The sequence below is a fragment of the Aptenodytes forsteri genome, unplaced genomic scaffold, assembly GCF_000699145.1.
Source record: "Aptenodytes forsteri isolate BGI_AS27 unplaced genomic scaffold, ASM69914v1 Scaffold79, whole genome shotgun sequence".
Lineage (NCBI taxonomy): Eukaryota > Metazoa > Chordata > Aves > Sphenisciformes > Spheniscidae > Aptenodytes > Aptenodytes forsteri.
In genome coordinates this window covers 1,842,008-1,860,805 of record NW_008794776.1, presented here as the reverse complement: position 1 = coordinate 1,860,805, position 18,798 = coordinate 1,842,008, and the positions used below count along the sequence as shown (strand labels likewise).

The 18,798-nt window shown below is 38.2% G+C and overlaps 1 protein-coding gene across 1 annotated transcript in view; it reads right to left on the bottom strand.

Annotated features, from left to right (window-relative positions):
* The window catches only part of ADGRD1 (adhesion G protein-coupled receptor D1), a 165,008-nt gene that overhangs the window by 134,257 nt on the left and 11,953 nt on the right, over positions 1-18,798 (bottom strand). The window contains 8 exon segments of the mRNA XM_019470780.1: positions 1,447-1,522; positions 3,263-3,373; positions 4,317-4,434; positions 5,705-5,764; positions 8,589-8,744; positions 9,523-9,587; positions 13,136-13,390; positions 14,595-14,774. Coding sequence (XP_019326325.1) covers positions 1,447-1,522; positions 3,263-3,373; positions 4,317-4,434; positions 5,705-5,764; positions 8,589-8,744; positions 9,523-9,587; positions 13,136-13,390; positions 14,595-14,774 — 1,021 coding nt within the window.

Sequence of the window (18,798 nt, the reverse complement as noted above, 5' to 3'; positions counted from 1 at the left end):
GTCAGTACTTAAAGGGGGCTTATAAAAAAAGATGGGGACAAACTTTTTAGCAAGGCCTGTTGCGACAGCACAAGGGGGAACGTTTTAAACTGTAAGAGGGTAGATTTAGACTAGATATAAGGAAGAAATGTTTTACGCTGAGGGTGGTGAAGCACTGGCCCACGTTGCCCAGGGAGGTGGTGGATGCCCCATCCCTGGAAACATTCCAGGTCAGGGTAGACGGGGCTCTGAGCGACCTGATCTAGTTGAAGATGTCCCTGCCCACGGCAGGGGGGTTGGACTAGATGACCTTTAGAGGTCCCTTCCAGCCCAAACTGTTCTATGATTTTATGACTAATTCTCTTTGAGAAGTTGAGATTATAAGCTTATTATCTTAATAAACTGTACTGATCCTCCTGTTTGAAAAACTTAAGCTGTCATAAATTATTGCCTCTATTTCTTCACGTCAGTAAGAAATATTGCACGTTAATGACATGGTTCCTTTACAGCCACCTGCTAAGTGCCCTTTTTATGAGAGAGCAGGGTAAACAACAGTACAACTTGCAACTTGATTTAAAAATGCTATTTAGTAATAGTTGTGTGATTATCTCAGTGTGATCAATCTGGTCATAAGCCAGGACTTTTTACCCTGAAGTTCACAAATGAATTCCTGTGATCATGACCTTCCGTGTAGCTTTATGTAAAGAAAGGGAGGCAATCCCTGCCATTCATGACAGCCGAGATGCTGCATCTTTCCTTCTGCTGTCATAAACGACACACCAAAAAGTCACAGACTGGAAAAGACTGAGAGCAAGTGTAAACTAATCTACGCACCCCAGTGCAGATCAAAGAAAAACATAAAGTCACACTAGCTTAAAAGGAAAATTTAATGATTTACACGAACAGCCTTGCAAAATTCCCTGGGGAACTCTATTGCCGAGAGGTATACAGCTCTGCATTTACTTTATCTTATCTGCTAATGATTTCATTGACGCAGCATATAAAACAAAAGGTCTTTTAAGCATTGCCTGGTCTCCTGTTGTAAAATTACCTTACAGGTTTCTAGGATTAGGATTCAGATTTTATCTAAAGAGGGATGTTATGTTTTCTTACTTGTTTCATTTTAGTGCAAGCTTTATCTTTATATGTGTCAGGAAAAAAGATGTAATTTCCTTTCATGAGGCACATTTAAATCATGAAATTCTAATACCAGATATGATGAACGGAAAGAGAAGACAAAGAAAGGCAAACATGTCGCTACAGGAATCCATTTTACTGCAACATAAAGTAAAACATCTAATGTAAGCTTTAATTTCTCTCTAGTTAATGACTACATGTCCTCAATATTGCAGAATCAAGATTACGGCTCATAATTTATTTACAGTTGATATTGATATGACTGCTATAAAGGTGTATCACTAAGGTAACAAACAAGCTGTTACAGCATGAGAGGTCTGAGATACTTACTTGGTATCCATAGGGTTGATATTATGAAAGAAATAGTGCATGTTATGGTAAAGCAGGCCGACAATGGTAATCCAAGCTGTGAAAAGGGAACAGGGGTTATTCCTCAGAGCAACAGTTGTAAGCAAGAGACACTGCTCTCCTAGACCTGAAAGTCCATGTTAGTTAAGAGCCTTGACTTCTGTAGACTTTCATATCTTTGCTTTAGCAGATTTCTGATTGTTCTTTTAAGTAAGTGAAAAAGTATGAACACCTTGCAGTACGGCACAGGAGACAGATATCAAAAGTAAAATAGAAGGATGCCTTCCCTGCGCAACTGTACTTCCGAAATAAGTTGTTGAAGTAATCAGTTGTCAATTAGAAATCCCCCACGTAGCACTAGAAAGGGTCACATGACATGCCAGAGTCAACGTCTCAATGGTAGCTACGGTAATCTCAGGGCTACTTCACCACCACCTACATTAACTGGCAGCTTATGAAACTCGAACACGGGCAACCGGTTTCCACTTTGGTTGTCTGTTTGCCACCTGCATTCCAAGTATTTATGGGTTCTCCAGCATCTGAGTGAAGAGACAGATGCGTATTTTCTAAGTGTCAGCCACACAGATGTCTTTCACTATCCCTCTGGCTGGGTTCCAAGTATTTATAGTGTCAACTGTTTAAGGTGGAATAATGAATTTTTAGGTTAGCTCATTTGGACAGTGTAGAAGTGTGGCCTGAAGGCTGAAATTACTCAGAAGTGAGCTTTAGCTGGACAAAAAGAGTTAAACATTTAATGGGCTGGATCATTTCAGGATACCAAGCATGATAATGTTCTGAAGAAAAAAAAAAATCTGCACGGTGAAAGACTTCATAAGCGGGAAAGGAAGAAAAGTTCTCTCACATGCTACTTTTGGTATTACAAGTTGGTTTGCAATTACAGTTATTCAAGCCTCAGAGCACTTGCAGTGAAGTCTCCAGCCAGAGCCCCCTGCCAGTGCAAAGAAACAAAGCTGTCATCGCAAATCAGGTAGACAGTTCAGTAATTATTAGAGTATTTCTCACTGCAGGTTATCTGCAGCTAACTTTGCACTTTATGAATAGGGACCAACCTTCCTTCAACAGAGGTGACTGCGGAAAAGTCTCTGGGTGTGTAAATTCCGTGGGTTGCAATTTAGGACACATAAGTCACATTTTCAAAGATTTGAGGATGCAGGTAGATGTTTTTGTAAATAGGTTAAAATATAGATAATTAACTTCAAACATTGTTATTTTAGAGTCTTGACTAAAGCTTCAGATTTTTGCCATACCTTGCTTTTGAGATTATTAAAATTTTAGCCTAGGTATGGATTTCTGAGTTCTGCCTTTTTGCCTTGACTGTACTTTTCATCTTCATTCTGTTTCTGTAGCTGCTGTTGCTTAAACCTGTCATTTTATAGTTTAATTTCATACAACATTTTAAGAGCGATTTTGCATGAAGGGATAAATAATACCTGATCTGACATCCTGGAATTTCTTAAAAATGACCAGTTCAGATGATTAAAAATAATTTATGAAATTACGGCTTCTCTGATGTAAAAAGATGTCAAAATTAAATGGCTTCAGTTTCTGTGGCCCAGCTGTATTATTCAAGATTAATTCACGTAATATGAAAATCCTACCACATGAATCATTCATTAGCATAACAGGCCAACTGCTGTTTCTTTAGAGCCAGTATGATCAACAGTGATCAAATTGGTTACTTGGAAAAATAAAGCAAACCAAAACCTGTTTTCAAGCAAAATCATTTTTGGATACCCTGTTTACATGACTTTGCTCCTCCCTTTAAATTTTTCCTTACCTTTTTCATGAAAAGCTTCACTGGGAATGGAAATATAACTCTGTCCTCGATATGGAAATCGATAGTGCGACAAATTCAGAGTCTGAGGATGCATTTTGACCAAGGTGTAATCTGTGTGACACCCAAACAAAAATACGGTAAAATCAATAGCCTCTACAACCTACTTGACTATTTAACTAGACTTCCCTAATAGCTATTGCAAGTCTTGAATTTAAAACCCCAGATGTTTGCAGAAAATATAGTAAATTCCCCAAGTATAAAATTGCCTTTTATATCTGACTCCTTTATGACAGAGAAGGTGGTACGCGCACTGTTAATATACCATGGATCACTTCACCCATGCTCAAATACTGAGCTTACCAGGGCAAGCAAAAGAGATTGATAACACACCCTTCCACTGACATTTGAAGGCATTATTTCAGACCTCCACTGCTCCATTTGAGAATGCCAGTGTCCAAGAGAGTATGTGCAGTGATTAATGGTACTGGTGACTGCTCAGGTTATTTGCCCCCTCACACAGGTCTCAACAAGGCAGAGCAGAATTCCAGAACAGATGCGTTACCTTTGCTACCTGTAGCATGCAAAGACACAGATGAAATTAGGGTGCTAGGATGCTAAACAGCAGTAAAAAAATTCTCCTAAAAGGTCAAAACTATTCCTATTATTTGCAATCTCCTGCAAAAACCTTGCAAAATTAAGTTTTTGTAGCATCCAGATATCTGCAACTTCATATGCAACACAAAAGTGCTGCATAAGAGCTCTAGGCCCTTTGACTGCCTATTAGTATTGTATGGTACTACTGGGTACATTTCATAGAATTCATGTTCTAAACCCCTCCCCAAATAACCTCAAGGAAGTTCAAGTGCAGTCAGAGCTGATTACCTCTGGACTAAATGCACAGTCACCTTTCTACAACTGAAACACTGTTTTGTATTCAAAAGAGAAAACTATCTGTTTTGATTTCCTCCTTCGTGTTGGCAAAGGAGGGGCTGCAAGCACAGAAGTGTTTGGGACACCCAGACAGTCCAGAAAGAACATTTCTGCTAAATCCTACCTGCCACAGATGTCGTGCCCTCAACAGTTAAAGGTAATGAGTTTTCATCCAGATTGTGCGTCATATGAGCCATCACACTGTCAATAGTTTGAATTAAACTTCCAAATACGTGAGCGGTCTGGGGGAAGAAGAGAAAGAAGGCCTTACGACAAAAGAAATTGCAGTTCATAGCACAGAATGCCGAGGTGCCATGTTAAATTCCTGTGTGACTCACCATTCAACCATCCAAAGTCAAACGTGACTTTCTCCACAACCTTTTCCACATATAAAATGTTACACGAATTGATGACACCCATACAGATACTTATATATAATATAAAATACTTACAAAATACCGTTTTATAAAATGTCTCCAAATGACTTTCTGCTCCCACCAGCATTTGACAGTCAATTATACTCAGGATTCAGCAGAATGAGGCCAAGAACTGAGCAGATTACTTTGACAATATATAAAGACTGGTATCAAATCGTTATTGGAACATATGCTGAGACACTACAGTTTCTTTCATCTTTATCAAAATGGTCCCCAGTATAAAGCTACTTTCAAAGTGTTTGTGTGTCCCCTGGAAAACAACCCTCCAGGTTGAAACTTGATCCATAAAATCTCAGAGTGAATGCATGTTTCAATGAAAAAGAAATCTATTTTATCTGAAATCTATTTACGTCAGAGATGATCAAGGATTTTAGGCTAAGAACTTAAATAAATTAGACATCTTTTTGTCTTAAATCATTTTAGGCTTCAGTGAGACCTTAATTTACTTTAGCCTCTCCTTCTCTCAGTTTAAAAGCTCTCTGTTCTGAAATCTGTCCTCCCTTAAGGTTCAAACAAAAATCTCAGGAAATTCCTGGCTTCCTCCTGCACATATTTCTCTGCACTCTAAAAGGTAGACTAGAAAGAAAGAACAAAACAAGATACAAATTACTTTTCCCTATATTAGGTTTAATCTTCCTCAAAGTTTCAGTTCACTAAACAGGTAAGCACTACCGCCTATTTCACATGCATTGAAAAACATCAAACTACAAAACAAATATAAACCTTTAAATATCAAAGTTCAGTGCTTAAAAAAGGAGTGATTAAACGCTTACTTCAGTGACGATATCTGTTATTTTGTATATGCAATTTTGTTTCATTCATCCTGAAACATGTGGAAATAGCAGCAGATAAAGTTCCCTTATTTTAACCCTCAAAAACACATTATAAAAGAAAATGACATAATTGTTTTGTCTGTGGCTCTTTACTGCAAATATGAAAGTGACATATGAGAAAATAAATAAGTTATACTGCCAAAAAGTCCTAACGAAGAAAAAAAGAGGCAACCAGTTTCATTACTATCCATGTGAAATTATGCAACTGAAGTAACCTACAAATCTAAGCCCGTTTGTCTTACCTCTGGTACATCAATCCAGTTGGGCAGTAACAGAAAGTCTTCAACAGCTTTTAAAAATGCCTAAAAGATAAATAAAACTATATTATTTGTTTATTTATTAGTCTACTACATCTCCTGATAAGGATCCAAGGCAGATCTCTGCTAGGATTTTCTTAGGTTTATTTTAAGATGACAAGCCCATTTTCATTCAAGTCACAGTTTCATCTCTACCTGCCAGCACTCTCATCGTGTTCTGCCTGGTGACATTTTAAAGTAATAGTTTATTTATTAAAAGTAACACCACTGTGAAACTCCCAAAGTGCAATCATTATACTACAGCTGAGGTGACAACGCTGGAACTAAGACTAAAGTGAACTTATTCTCCCATTTTATCTAAACTTATATGACATTAATACCTCTTTTAGTCTTAGATGACTAGCTATTTCAACAGCACTAGGTAAATATCTGGGTCCCCTTACTCGTACAATTTATTATCTGTACTTTAAGGTTGGTTTTGAGGTGAAGATCTGTCATGATGGGCATTGTTCAAGTGCTCAGCATGACACAGTCCCTGTCCTAAGGAGTCTTGCTGATGAAGACAAATAGAAGGAGGATAAAAGGGAGCACAGAAAATTGCACAGAAAATTAAAAGAAAAAACCCACATCTCCTGCTTAAACTTCTCTGTTACGATGTCTTAAAAGCATCAACTGAATATAGAAAAGTTCCACTGAGAAATGTGGAAGAAAGCTGCAAGACTTTCCTGAGCATAATTTTACAAGCCATAATACATAGGGCAGTACCAGAGCTTTGCTATACGAGCTTACTTTTGGGCAGCACAAACCTTGCAGCCTCTCTCAAGCATTCAGTGCAGAATTCTACCTGGCACGCACAGAAGTTATCCTAAACCCAGGACCCAGCTCAAATTGCCCAGAGCATTCAGCGAGTCTCTCTTTTCAGGTCACAGCATCACTCCGGAATTACTCCCAAAAGGATGTGTTAGACCACTGGAAAGGGAGGGAAAGCAGGAATGCCGGAGCTACTGAGCAGAGCAGCATTATAACAGAAAACACAAGTCAGATTTGTCAGAAGCAATGCATTATAAATGTGTGCCAGTAATCAGACAGTTTATTGCATATCACTTAAATCAAATTTTCTTGTGCTGTGAGGCATATGACAATCAGGACAGAGATAACTTTACAGAAAATAGCATGCATGCTCAGTGCCTGTCTTTCAGGGAATTAGCTGCAGACAATACAAAGCCTACCCATCAATCAGACAAATGACAGAGTCTGTATGTATGATCAGGACTCTCTTGTGTTTACTTCCCAAAATAGCTTTGCTAAAGATAATCGTGTCCCACATTTCTGTCTGCAAATCACTTTCATGGCACACAAAGCAGCATCAGATAGCATGAATGAGCAACCAAACGGCAACTGAAATGATGTGGGAAACAGGTACGATATCTGGCAGGATGATGTTCCATTTTCAATTTAGAGCCCACACAAAATTTTCAGCAAAACAAAGGAAATAATGTATTAGAGCTTTTTAGAAGGTTTTTTGCTACTTAATAAACTGTGATCCATGAAATCCAAGCTTTACAGTTTGCAAATGCTAAGCTTTTAACACAAACTATCAATTGCTGTCCGTGTAGTTTTCAGAAGCATTTATTTATATTGTTTGCCTGAGTAAATAATCCTTGTCACCCTGGTATTACCCGCAGGCTTAAAGGAACAATCACTAGTGAGGCCAGAGCTGATTACTGTAATAATAGCCTTCTAGCCTGCTGAAATCAGGGAATTAGATGCCCATCGTTTTACAGAAGGCTAACTTTACATTAGCAGAACGTGACCCCTTGTCCTCAGCTCAGACTGCAGAAAACTCCTCCAAATGCAAAAAACCCCCCCCCCCCCCGCCTTTGTGGATTAGCTTAAACAAAAATAAATTACTCAGTTAAGCTTGGCACCTGATCGTTCCATGAACCAGTTTCAGTGGAGATTTGTGATATGTCTACCCAGGAGTCCCGGCTGCGACTGGAACCCGGCGCAAGATAAAGCTATTAACTCACAAAAGCTAAGGACGCCACCATCACGAGCAGGCCCTCTCCCGCAGCTTTCCACCTCCAACGCGGAGCACGGCGTGTGCCTCCGCCATCGCAGAGGCCGGCAAGAATAACGCGTGACTTCGCAAAAGAGAAGCCGGAGGAGAGGCCCAGCTTGCCCTCCGCTTGCTACAGGAGCAACAAATGCTAACAGCAGGTTGGGCCGACGGCAGTAATTGGTAACTTTTCAACCCCCTAGCGCAGGTGTGAGTCTCAAAGATAAGAAGTTAGAAGTTTCTACTTGGGCAGTGACCTGGGGCCAGACTGATACAGACACGAAACTAGAGTGCTCCCTGCACCCAAGCTAGTTAGTTTGCCATTAGCTCACGCGTGCCTCCATTTTGCTGCTGTCACTACTCTGCTGACAGCGCCTGTATGTCCTGCACCTCACAGATGACTGTCAAGCTCTGCTGCATTTTGGATCAGCTGGGCCGTGCAGAGAAACGCTGAATTTTTTTCCAGACTTACATATTCTTCATTGGATACACTTGCAGCTGAAAAAAAATTAACAAATTCTTTTTTCCTCCTCTGTTTCCTGCTCAACTAAATAATTATTTTTGATGTGTGGTCACGGTTCCAGGTATTTATAATTTATGCATTAAATAATATCCCCAAGAACTAATGAGAGCTTTAAGCTATTTCGTCTGGTTGAAGCTCACCTTCTGCTACTCCCTCAAATAGGTACTGCTTTTTTCATGTGTATTTTCTGCAATTAGCAAAAACTTTCAAAGCTGCATTCGAAACTCCAGCTTCTGGAGAAATCTCAGGCTCATCCGGCTCCACACAGAGATGTGAAAGACGCTTACCTCTGTCAGGCTTAGAGCAGTATTTTCTGACAAGGATTTGTTGGGCAAGCTGAAGGACACGTTCTCCAGGTAACCCAGCATGGTGTCGGGGGAGCGGAAGTTCCCTCTCTCCTCGGTCAGGTTAGTTATGATGGGACGATAGGCGTTTGTAGAGAGCTACAGGAGAGAGAACCCATCAGAAATTATTCCATACGGAAGTCATTTTTTATCGTTTTAGCCCAAAAGGGAGATTGAGGCACAGCAGACTCCTGTGGTTACACATAAGCCAAGGGAAAAGGGAAGCACATGGACAGACGGATGGGATAAACAGAATGTACAGGCACAGCTTCATTTTTTCATTAGCCATTCAGGCCCTATCTGCCATGGTTTCCTGAAAGCCCCTGTGAACAAGAAGAAAACTAACAGAACTTTGACACTGCAGAGAGCAAGAAAGGGAAAATACACTGCAACAGCTAATTGCATGTCGGCTGATTTCAGCCAATTGTACGTATTCTGCATATGAAAAATTAATTTTATTTAAATCTTTTTCATTAAGCATTTACTAAACACATGAAAACTAGTTCTGTTATTGTGGTGGGAATTTTTTTTCTAATTTTAAAGGAAATAAGAGGAAAAATTAGCAAAATGTTTTTGAATGTCCTGTATCTTCAAAGTTCATTGAAATATTTCAGAAGTTTCTACATTTTTTCCTTTTTTTAATATAGAAAATATTTTTATTTAACAATGAATTTCCTTTATCTGTCCTACATTAAGAGTTCTGTAGTACTCCCATCTTCCCATAGTGGCTAAAAATTCTCCCTATGCATATCGGAAAACGTTTCTAATTGGGGTACTAAGTGCCATTAATGAAAACCATGAAGTGAGGAGGGTCTGTAACTCTGTAATATATACACATTCTGACGTTACAGAAAAGAGTTAACGAGGACTGTCCTACCACAGGTTTTGTAGTGGTTGTCATCACAGACCATGGAAGCGTTTAAGAAAGCAAAACTTGCACACCTGGGGAAAATACATACACGAATGAGTGTTAACAACTGATATTCCCACTGCAGGTTGAATCAGTTCTAACAGAAAGTAACATATTTGCTGTTCTGCGCATTTTACTTATTTGCAGCACTGTAGCTACACAGGCTTGTTTAAAGCATTTCATTTACTGATTCTCTCATCGATTTTATTTCATCATTTTTATATAGATGAGCCTTGCCATTTTGTCTAAGTCTTAAACACTTAAAATTAAACCTTTGTTTGCAAACAGGAAATTTCAAGTGTTATATCTCAATAAAAAGAGGGCAACTGTACAATTAAAGCATTGGCATCCATCTTCCTTCTCTAGCTCTTCCCCCAACATTTATGCAAAGTATTTAGGGAAAATTAAAAAAAAAAGTCTTATCAGAAATAAATAATAATCTATAGGCACTTTGACAATTTCATATACGACCTTGCTGTTTTTCTGTATATGTGATAAACTGGGACTGGGAACATACAGACGCTGGAAAAAATGAGACTCAAGTCTCAGCTATGATCTTCAAATGCTAATGTTTACTTATATCTTGAGTCTAAATTGCTTGAGTGCCAAATAAAATCACACCCATGAAGGCAAGTTCAGAAAGACTTTTCCACGTTAAAAAAAATCTGTAAGAAATATTCAAAGCCAACAGAAATACTTCCATTGCTTGCAGCAAAACTAAGGCACCCTCAAATAAAAGAACATTGGCTGAAATGGTAGTATACTAAAGCTTTTGGGGCATGCTAGTTTTGCATAAAACAAGTAACGGGGGTCAAGGAGTCAAAACAACCTTCATTAGCAGTTTGAGCATATTATAGATAATGTCTCTATTAGGTGTTTGTAAGTTGATTTCAAGCAACAGTGAGGTCGCTATTAGTCAGACAGGCTTTACTAATAAATGTCACCCATTAGCACTGTATCCATTGAAAATTACCATATGAGCATGTCATAAATGATTTGAGACAGAAAGAATAAACTTAATTTTGGACGGTTTCCAGTTGCTCCATTTTAAAAATATTGATTCCTTTCTGTGCAAATGGATTTATTGGTCATTTGTGATAGAGAAATAAAATTTTCTTCTAATCTACGTCGTACCACGAATTTATATTTGCCAGGAGTGTGGTATTTCAGCAAAATCAAACAGTAGTTGCATATATAGGACACATTTTTCTCATGGATCCAAAAGGAACATGATTATTCATTCTATTAAAAAACAGGCTGTCCTATTAAGTTTCTTATGTCAAACCACATTAGCCCCCAGCTTCCACCCTGCTTTAAGTCCTCCAAAGTCAATAAATAGATACCAAGAATAACTTTTGTTTACACTATGTTGATTAGTATTGTAATATCCATTGCTTCCTCTGAGAATGTTCTAACTTCATCCATCAAATTGGAAATTTTATAAAATCCGATTGGTCCACTACTTTGAAGGAAAAAGCAAAAAATTCAATACTCCACATTTCTCAAGTGCTCCAAATCACCTGAGCATTTTAAAATAATATTGGCTTGAAATTCTTCACACTTACAAAAAAAATATATATACCTGGCACCCCTTTACATTTTAATTCCTAAGCCACTAAAAAATACACATCAAGTTTCACTTTCAATTAAGAGGCTAGAAATTTATTTTTCACAGAAAATGGATAGTTCCAGATGACCCTGACAACCTGTGAACCCCTAATGTCATGCAAATTGCAGTAAACTCACAAAAGCTCAAAGCGTGAACATCTCAATGTCAAAATCAGGGAGTTTGCTATACAGCCTTCTAAAAATCAGCAGGGATTGAAAGGTAGGATACAGGCAAAATTCTGTACAACTCTTCCAAAATTTAGACTTTAGCAGAATCCGAGGGACCAACTCTTTCTGCAGTGCTTCAAAAGCTAGCTACAAGTGTTAATGTCCAGCAACCAGATGCTTTGAGCCCCAGTAAGACTCTTACCAAACCAAAGTACAGAGGGAAGAAGTAGAAACTTAAGTCCTGAACAGGGTTTGCATTCGTGGAAAGAGCTTTCCATGATGCCTTGATTATTTGTTAGAGTGAAGATGGGAGGGTGGAGGGCTTCAGAGGATGGTTGCCATGAGTTCACAAGAATTCAAGGGGTTAAAAAAAAGAGTTCTCTTTGTATTTATGTAAGTCATACTTCTCTGACAGTGAAACAGGGCACACATATAGATGGATCAGGTCAATTAGAAAATCTACTGCTCCTGAGTTTAGCAACATAACATTCTTCTTGAGTTACACTAAATCAAAGAATGTGATTGATGGTAGCTTTGAGTTGGATAGTGTTATAGTAACCCCAGATTGTTATGAAAGATACAACGGCCAAATACAGAAGCGTTTTTTCCAACGTGACCAGAACATTATAAAGTTAATAAAACTTTTTTTTTTTAGTTTTTTAGTTTTGAAAACTATTTCCTGTATCAAATGAATATTCTCCCAATCAGAATTTTTGGAGACTTTCATAGGAATCACTTTTTAAAATAAAAAGGTTTTAAAATAAAAAACTTGAGTGCAATTGCTATTATTTATGTGGCAAAGCAAATAGATTGCTTCATTATATACCAGATGGAGGGTTTTCTTTTTCAGTGACTTCAACTCTACATAAACTAGTTTATATTTTCTTTTTTTGAGAAAATATATTTTGTATATATCTGATTGCTATAATCAAACCTGGAAGTCACAAACACGTACATTCTCATTTCCAGGCACACATCAGAAATTGTGTTATTCAAAGAATTTCCGTTGTGACAATGGTTCCCATGGGTTTAAAAGCACAAGAGTTATGGGTGTAACTGCTTTAGCTCTTAGTAACCTAGTAAGAATAAATGAAAGCAGGGAAACTGCCAGTGAAGCCAAATGTTCCAGATGCCCCATAGCTTTATTCCCAAAATTGATGTTTTCTGATTGCTACTCACACACAAGCACTTAAGAGCAACAGCCTTTCTTGTAGTGAAAAGCTTATTTTACAGATCCATAAAACAACTGACAGGGTTTACTGGCCAGTTGTCCAAGTCTTTGTTCTAATCCTGATTCTTTGCCTTTTATATTACATTTCAGCTGATATGTTTCTTTTTAGTTCACAAGCATACATGAGTTAATAAGTCTTTATCATTCCAGGAACTGGAGAGATAACCATTATTATCCACATCTGCTGGAATACACTGAGTGACTCGGCTCTAAGTTACACAACCACCAGAGTGGAATTTAGAAATCTGGAGTCAGTCTTTCCTAATACTGTTCTGCCTCAAGACTGATTATCACTCCTCTTCTCTTGATCATAGGGGATCTAACAATGTCCGGATACTTCAGGTCTTGGTAATTTTTTACGACATTTTTAAGGAGCTAGAACCCAGGATAAAAAGACTGTGCATCCAAAGACAGCTGAGCGTTTCAGTGACATTCATACCTGACTTCTTCTGCCTCTAAAAATTACAGTCAATAGCTGAAAGATGTAAAATGAACACAAATCCTACACACTAAACATTTTTAAAGTCAGCATTTTTAGAGAAGACGAATTATGACAACAGTGCATATACTCACCAATAGCAGCTGTAAAGTACTGCTCAATTTCGTTGGGGGTGAGTGCCCTTTCCCATATAATGAATTCATCAAATGCCCCATTCACATAGCGCTTAGTTTGATCCTCCTCTGTCCCAGTCAGTAGATTTGCACTGGGATCTCCGTAGTCATAGAAAACTTTCCCATCCGGATCAGTTGTGTTCAGAGTTCCATTGACGTAGACTTTCAGTCCTTCTCTTGATTTCCAAGTAAAGAGAATATGAGTCCAATAAGGACCTGCAAAACATTAAAAGTCACAGCAAAATCCATGAATCAATTCCATTTAGAGCTTTTCCTGTTCAGTAAGTTTTTGCTGACTTGTGCAATGCTATAGAGCTGTATAGGAAGCGCTAAGAGTGAATTATGGAATGCTGATGTCATGTATATTAATCTTTATACTCATGGGGAAGCCCATACTTTGGCAGAATGCCTGTTCGCTTTTGTCTGAACTTACTTGGGCTCACTGCAGTTTCATAAATTACACTTGCTAAGGATTATTGGCCAAGATTTGAAGTCTCTTCAATACTGTCTCAAAATCCAGTTCAGCAAGAACTGCATAAAGACTGCAGGAACTGGAGAACAAGTAAATAGACTAATTAAAAGTTGCCACAGTTTCTTTGTTATACTTGAGAGGCTGAAAACATAATATTAATTTTCACTTGGATTGGATAATCCGTGAATGTTTGCATTATTCTTACCATTTAGCAGCTTTTCTCTTAAAATAAGATTTCTAAACTGATTTATTAAGCTTTATCAGACTCTGCTACTACGAGGTGAGAAAGTCCTATTTTACCAATGTACAGGTAGTCAAATTAAGGCAAGAAAAGATTTCATGACTGTCATTACTAGAAGACCAGAATTTGTTCCAGTCACTAGGTAATACCGCTCCCCAACAATACACAGTTTAGATAGAAGCAGTAAGATATGTGATATACCAAAACGTTTATTAATACTACGCCATGGCATAAAAAACTTGACACTCAACAGATAACAAAATGACCAAAGCGCTAAACACCCAGTTAGACAGTTACCAAATAAAGTCTTAATTTAGGAGGCAGTAGAGGACAGCACACGTATCCAGTTTTAGAATATACTGAGAACTGTCGGGGATTAACCTGCATTCTTCACTCATGTTTCCATCTAAGCACTCATTAATTTATTGATGTCAATAAGAATTCCACTTCAGAAGCAACTGGAAGTTGGGTCCGAGGACTGTTACTGAATGGCAAATGTTCTATAATACAATATCACTGGTTTTTCAGTTTGTACTTTCTCTCTCTCTCTTCCCCCATCAAAAGAATTCTTGAGCACCGAGCTCTGTAGCTATTTTTATATATCCACTTCTCTTTCCTGAAGTTGTACTCTTACCACTACATCTCTCTGCAAGAATAAAGTAAAATATAACAAAGAAATGAATAAAAAAGAACATTTTAAACTTTACCTGGCGGACTAAAGCTTGCTTTCCACTTCATCATTGCATTCCCACGGGTGTAAAATTCCACTGAGCCTTCACCTTCATTTGAGCAGATTTTGAAACCACTGGAAATTACTTGTCCGCCAGAGGCAGGGAGAAACTTAGCCTGCTGATCTTGAGTCTTCCAGAAAAAGGAAAATGTTACTCCTGATGAAAGCAAGTGAGAGGAGATTTTAATGAAAAAAAAACAAGTGGAATTAAAAGTTTCCAATACTGTAGAATACAGAGAGTGGGAATGCTTTTGAGAACAGATCATCTGCTAGCATAAACAAGGACAGCATTTTTAAAATCAACAATGCTCCAACAGTTTAAACCAAATAAACATATCTTCCTTGGTTTCGCATCACATGCGCACAGCCAGGACACAGTAGTAATCATTGCTTCCCAAGTAGCTTTTATCAGTTAAAACTAAAGTTCTTTGAGCACCAAAAGTAATGAAGGTTTTTTTCTTACAGATTTATGCTTCCATTCCCTTTGCCTTCTCTCTCCAGTGTCCTTACCCTTCTCACCTTCCTGTGATGATCCCCTTTTCTTCCTGTGATCTTTGCTTATTTCCAAACACAAGTTGCTCTCATATCTCCATATCCTCCAGCCAGCATCTACATCGTTTTTTGATGTTCACCAAATGCCAGCAGGGCCAGAAATAGCACATTGACTGCTTCCAAGCTACTGATGCGCTAACTGGCTGCCAGCATGCCCATGCTTATTGAGTGGCATCCATTGCTAATTACACTTTAATTCTTCTAAGGATGTTATTACCTGTATTTTCACACTTCAGTGCCCCGATAAATGCTGAAAGCAAAGAACCAATGTAAAAGAAAGGGACAGCAACATATGCAGAGCCACAGTCAAAATGCTGAGGTCCCCACCTACACAAAAAATCAAAGAATTCTTCCCAAAATGCAAGTGCAATCCTGCAAGTGCACGTGTGATTAACTTTATCCACAAATAATCCTGTTCAATTCACAGTAAATTTTACTATTTTACTGTAAAATTGAAGAGCTCTTCAGATTGCACATTAGTGAAGAAATACGATTTCTGTAAGATGGCTTGTTTCTTTAACAAAGGTTACCTCGAAAGGCTTGACTGAAACACAAGTAGCAAATCAAACCTCCCTCGCACTTCAGAAGTTCATAGCGGCTCTGCTGTAGAGGTTCTGCAGTCAAATACAATTACAAAGAAAATGGCTCAACTAAACAGCTCCTAAAAATGTTCATCTCAGAATTTATAGTACGAAGTGCTAACAGTAAAATCTGAGTTCAGAGCAGGTTGAGAAAAAGTTTATGAAGTACAGAAGTGGAAGAGGTTTTGCCACAAAGAATCATAATGAATTAAGGTGGCAACGACCCCGAAGATCACCTAGTCTAAACCGCCTGCTCAAAGCAGGGCCAATTTCAGAGCTAGATCTGGTTGCTCAGAGGTCAGCTGAGATTTTAATGTCACCACGGATGCAGATTGCACAGCCTCTCTGTGCAAACCACCCTGATGCTTGGCCACCCACATCGCAAAGAAACTTTTTTTCCTTAGATCCAATCTGCATTTCCTGTGCTACAATGTGCCTGCGTTGCCTGTCGTGTTTGCATTGTGCATCGCCAAGATTGTTTAGCTCCATCTGCTTCTATAACCACCATCAGGTAGTTGAAGACGGCCCTTAGCATTCCCTTTTCTTCTTGGTGTAAGGAAAAGCCTCAGCCTCCCCTGCCATGTCACATTGTCCAGCCCCCTAAGTCATCTGCTGGACTCGCTGGCTTGTCAGCATCTCTTTTGTACCAGGGGACAAAAATGGGACATAGTACTTCAGCTACGCTCTCATGAGCGCTGAACAGAGGGGAGTAATCACTTCCCTTAACCTGCTGACTACGCTGTTTTGACATGTAGTCAAAATATGTCTGGATGATTTTACAGTAAGCAGTTCTGCAGGCTGCCCAGGCAGTATGGACTTTGCCAATTTGCTACCAGATAGCCCAGCACAAGTTAATGAAGCCCTCAAACTATTATGTACATATCTTGTTAAAACCACAGACTTTTTTTTTATATTAATTTCATCATTTCATGATTAAAGATGGAAAAGCCTCAGACAGCTCACTACATCAGAAATATTCCCCCCCCCCCCGGAACATACTTTTTTAATATTTCACCTATTTTTTTTGTCACATTAACTTAGCAGAAAAGTTAAAAATTTTATTATTGTAGAATAAATAGTTTAATGATGTAGTATCTTCCTGTCTAACTGATCTTTCTGTTTAGCTTCATGACAGCACCCATGAATTTACATGATCTACACACCATTCCCTAAATGCTTTATACATCATAAAATAACCACCATGGAAATGCTAATCAATTATTGCTGGCCTCCTAGAAATCAATCAGTGTATGAACATCATCAATCTCAGTTTGCTAGATCTTGATGGATATGGGTTTAAAGCTATAAATGCTGTGAACTCCCAGCTGAAGAATTTGAGGTCTGTTATAAGCAAGTTGCAATACCTTCATCAGCAGGTAAGCCCGAGTTCATACTTCAGCTTCTTTACCACACCAGCAACAGGTTGAAACACCGATCCAACCCTCTTTCCAGAAAGCCATGCATTTCCCTCGTATCTGCACACCAGCCTTCACCGTCCCGGTGAACGGGCCACCACGGCTGACCACGTTAATCTATTACTGCTATTAACGCGAATCCTCTGTCAAAGTGTCTCACAATCTTTTTCCAGCGCTTCACCACACTTCTGAAAGGCGTGGAAGTGCCGTTATTCCTTCTTTACGGGCTGAGAGCTGAAGTTTAAATGATGTAGACGGAGAATAAGTTATACAGCATGTCTGCAGCGGAGCCGGTTTCCCCCACCTTTGACTGTCTGTCCTATCGGAGTACCCTGTAGCTACTGATCATCCTGTAGCCACAAGAAAACTGTGGATCTAAATCCTCCTTACGTGCACTTTGGTTCATGAAACGCCAAAACTAAAAATCAAAATTGAAGTAAGGCACACAAGAAACACACAGCTTTATGAAATGCTATGTTGTGCATAGGGCTGCTTTTTAATTTTTTATTATTCAACTTCACATATGTTGGCTAAATCTAACTTCCCCTACTGTGTTCAAACTAATGATTACGAGAACACGCTCTTGCATCTTTCACAAATGTTTCTTTTGACTGAAAATGCCACTTTAATGAGCCCAAAACTGCTCACAGAAAACCAGTATTTAAAAAATAAGAAGGAAGGCAGGGGAAGAATGTTTCAACATTTTAAAAACAAGAAGAATTTGTTTTCTCAAGTCAAAATAACAGTTCTGAAGTGTTATTAAATTTAGGCTAGGAAAAAATATTGGGATTTTTGTTTCATAGGTTGTAATATTTCATCTGAAAAGATCCCAAGGTCGTTTCAGAAGGCATTCCCTGCTTAAGTGTACTTAGCACCAGTTTCGCACAAATGCAACAAACGAACATCAAGGGATGTTTAAGCAATAGTAGGCTTGAATAAAATAACATCATTGCCACAGGTTTTATTTGATTTGGAGAAAAACAAAGACACTCTCTTTAGATAAAGGGGTGTTGGCTTTTTCCTTTTTTTTTTTTTTACCTGCTACAGTGATTTAGTATTTTTTGTTTACATGATTTCTTCTCTTCACATTTTATCTGCTGAACATTTCAGTGTTTTATGTTTTTAATGTTCTTGTTTGTGAGATACTGGGAGTGCTCTGGTGCTATAAAAATAATTTATTCTGATTATTATATTATACTATAGATGTAGAAATAATATGACTTACTGATGATTTTTATTTCCCAGTGGTATGAAAAAAATATGAAAAGATACAGCATGTATCAGAAAATATGCCTACAGTGGGATACTGTATTACTTTTTCTAATATTCTCAGGTAATAGCCACGTACCATCTGCTCTCTGAGTTTCTCCTACTTTCGTAAAAAGTTAATACACAGCTTGCTATAGTTCGTAAAAAGTTAATACACAGCTCTTGCTATAAAAAAAAAAAAAAAAAAAAAATCCTATTTCAAGTAATGTTACCAGTTTGAAGAACGGCCTAAATCAATAAAAGGAAGAAAATTCAATGTTAACAATCCTGCTTAAGCTTAGGGACTGCTGGAGTTCATGTATAGAAAGCCACCTTTTTCCATTGATCCTCCCATTTCTACTGAATTTTAAATCTCTAGTGAATG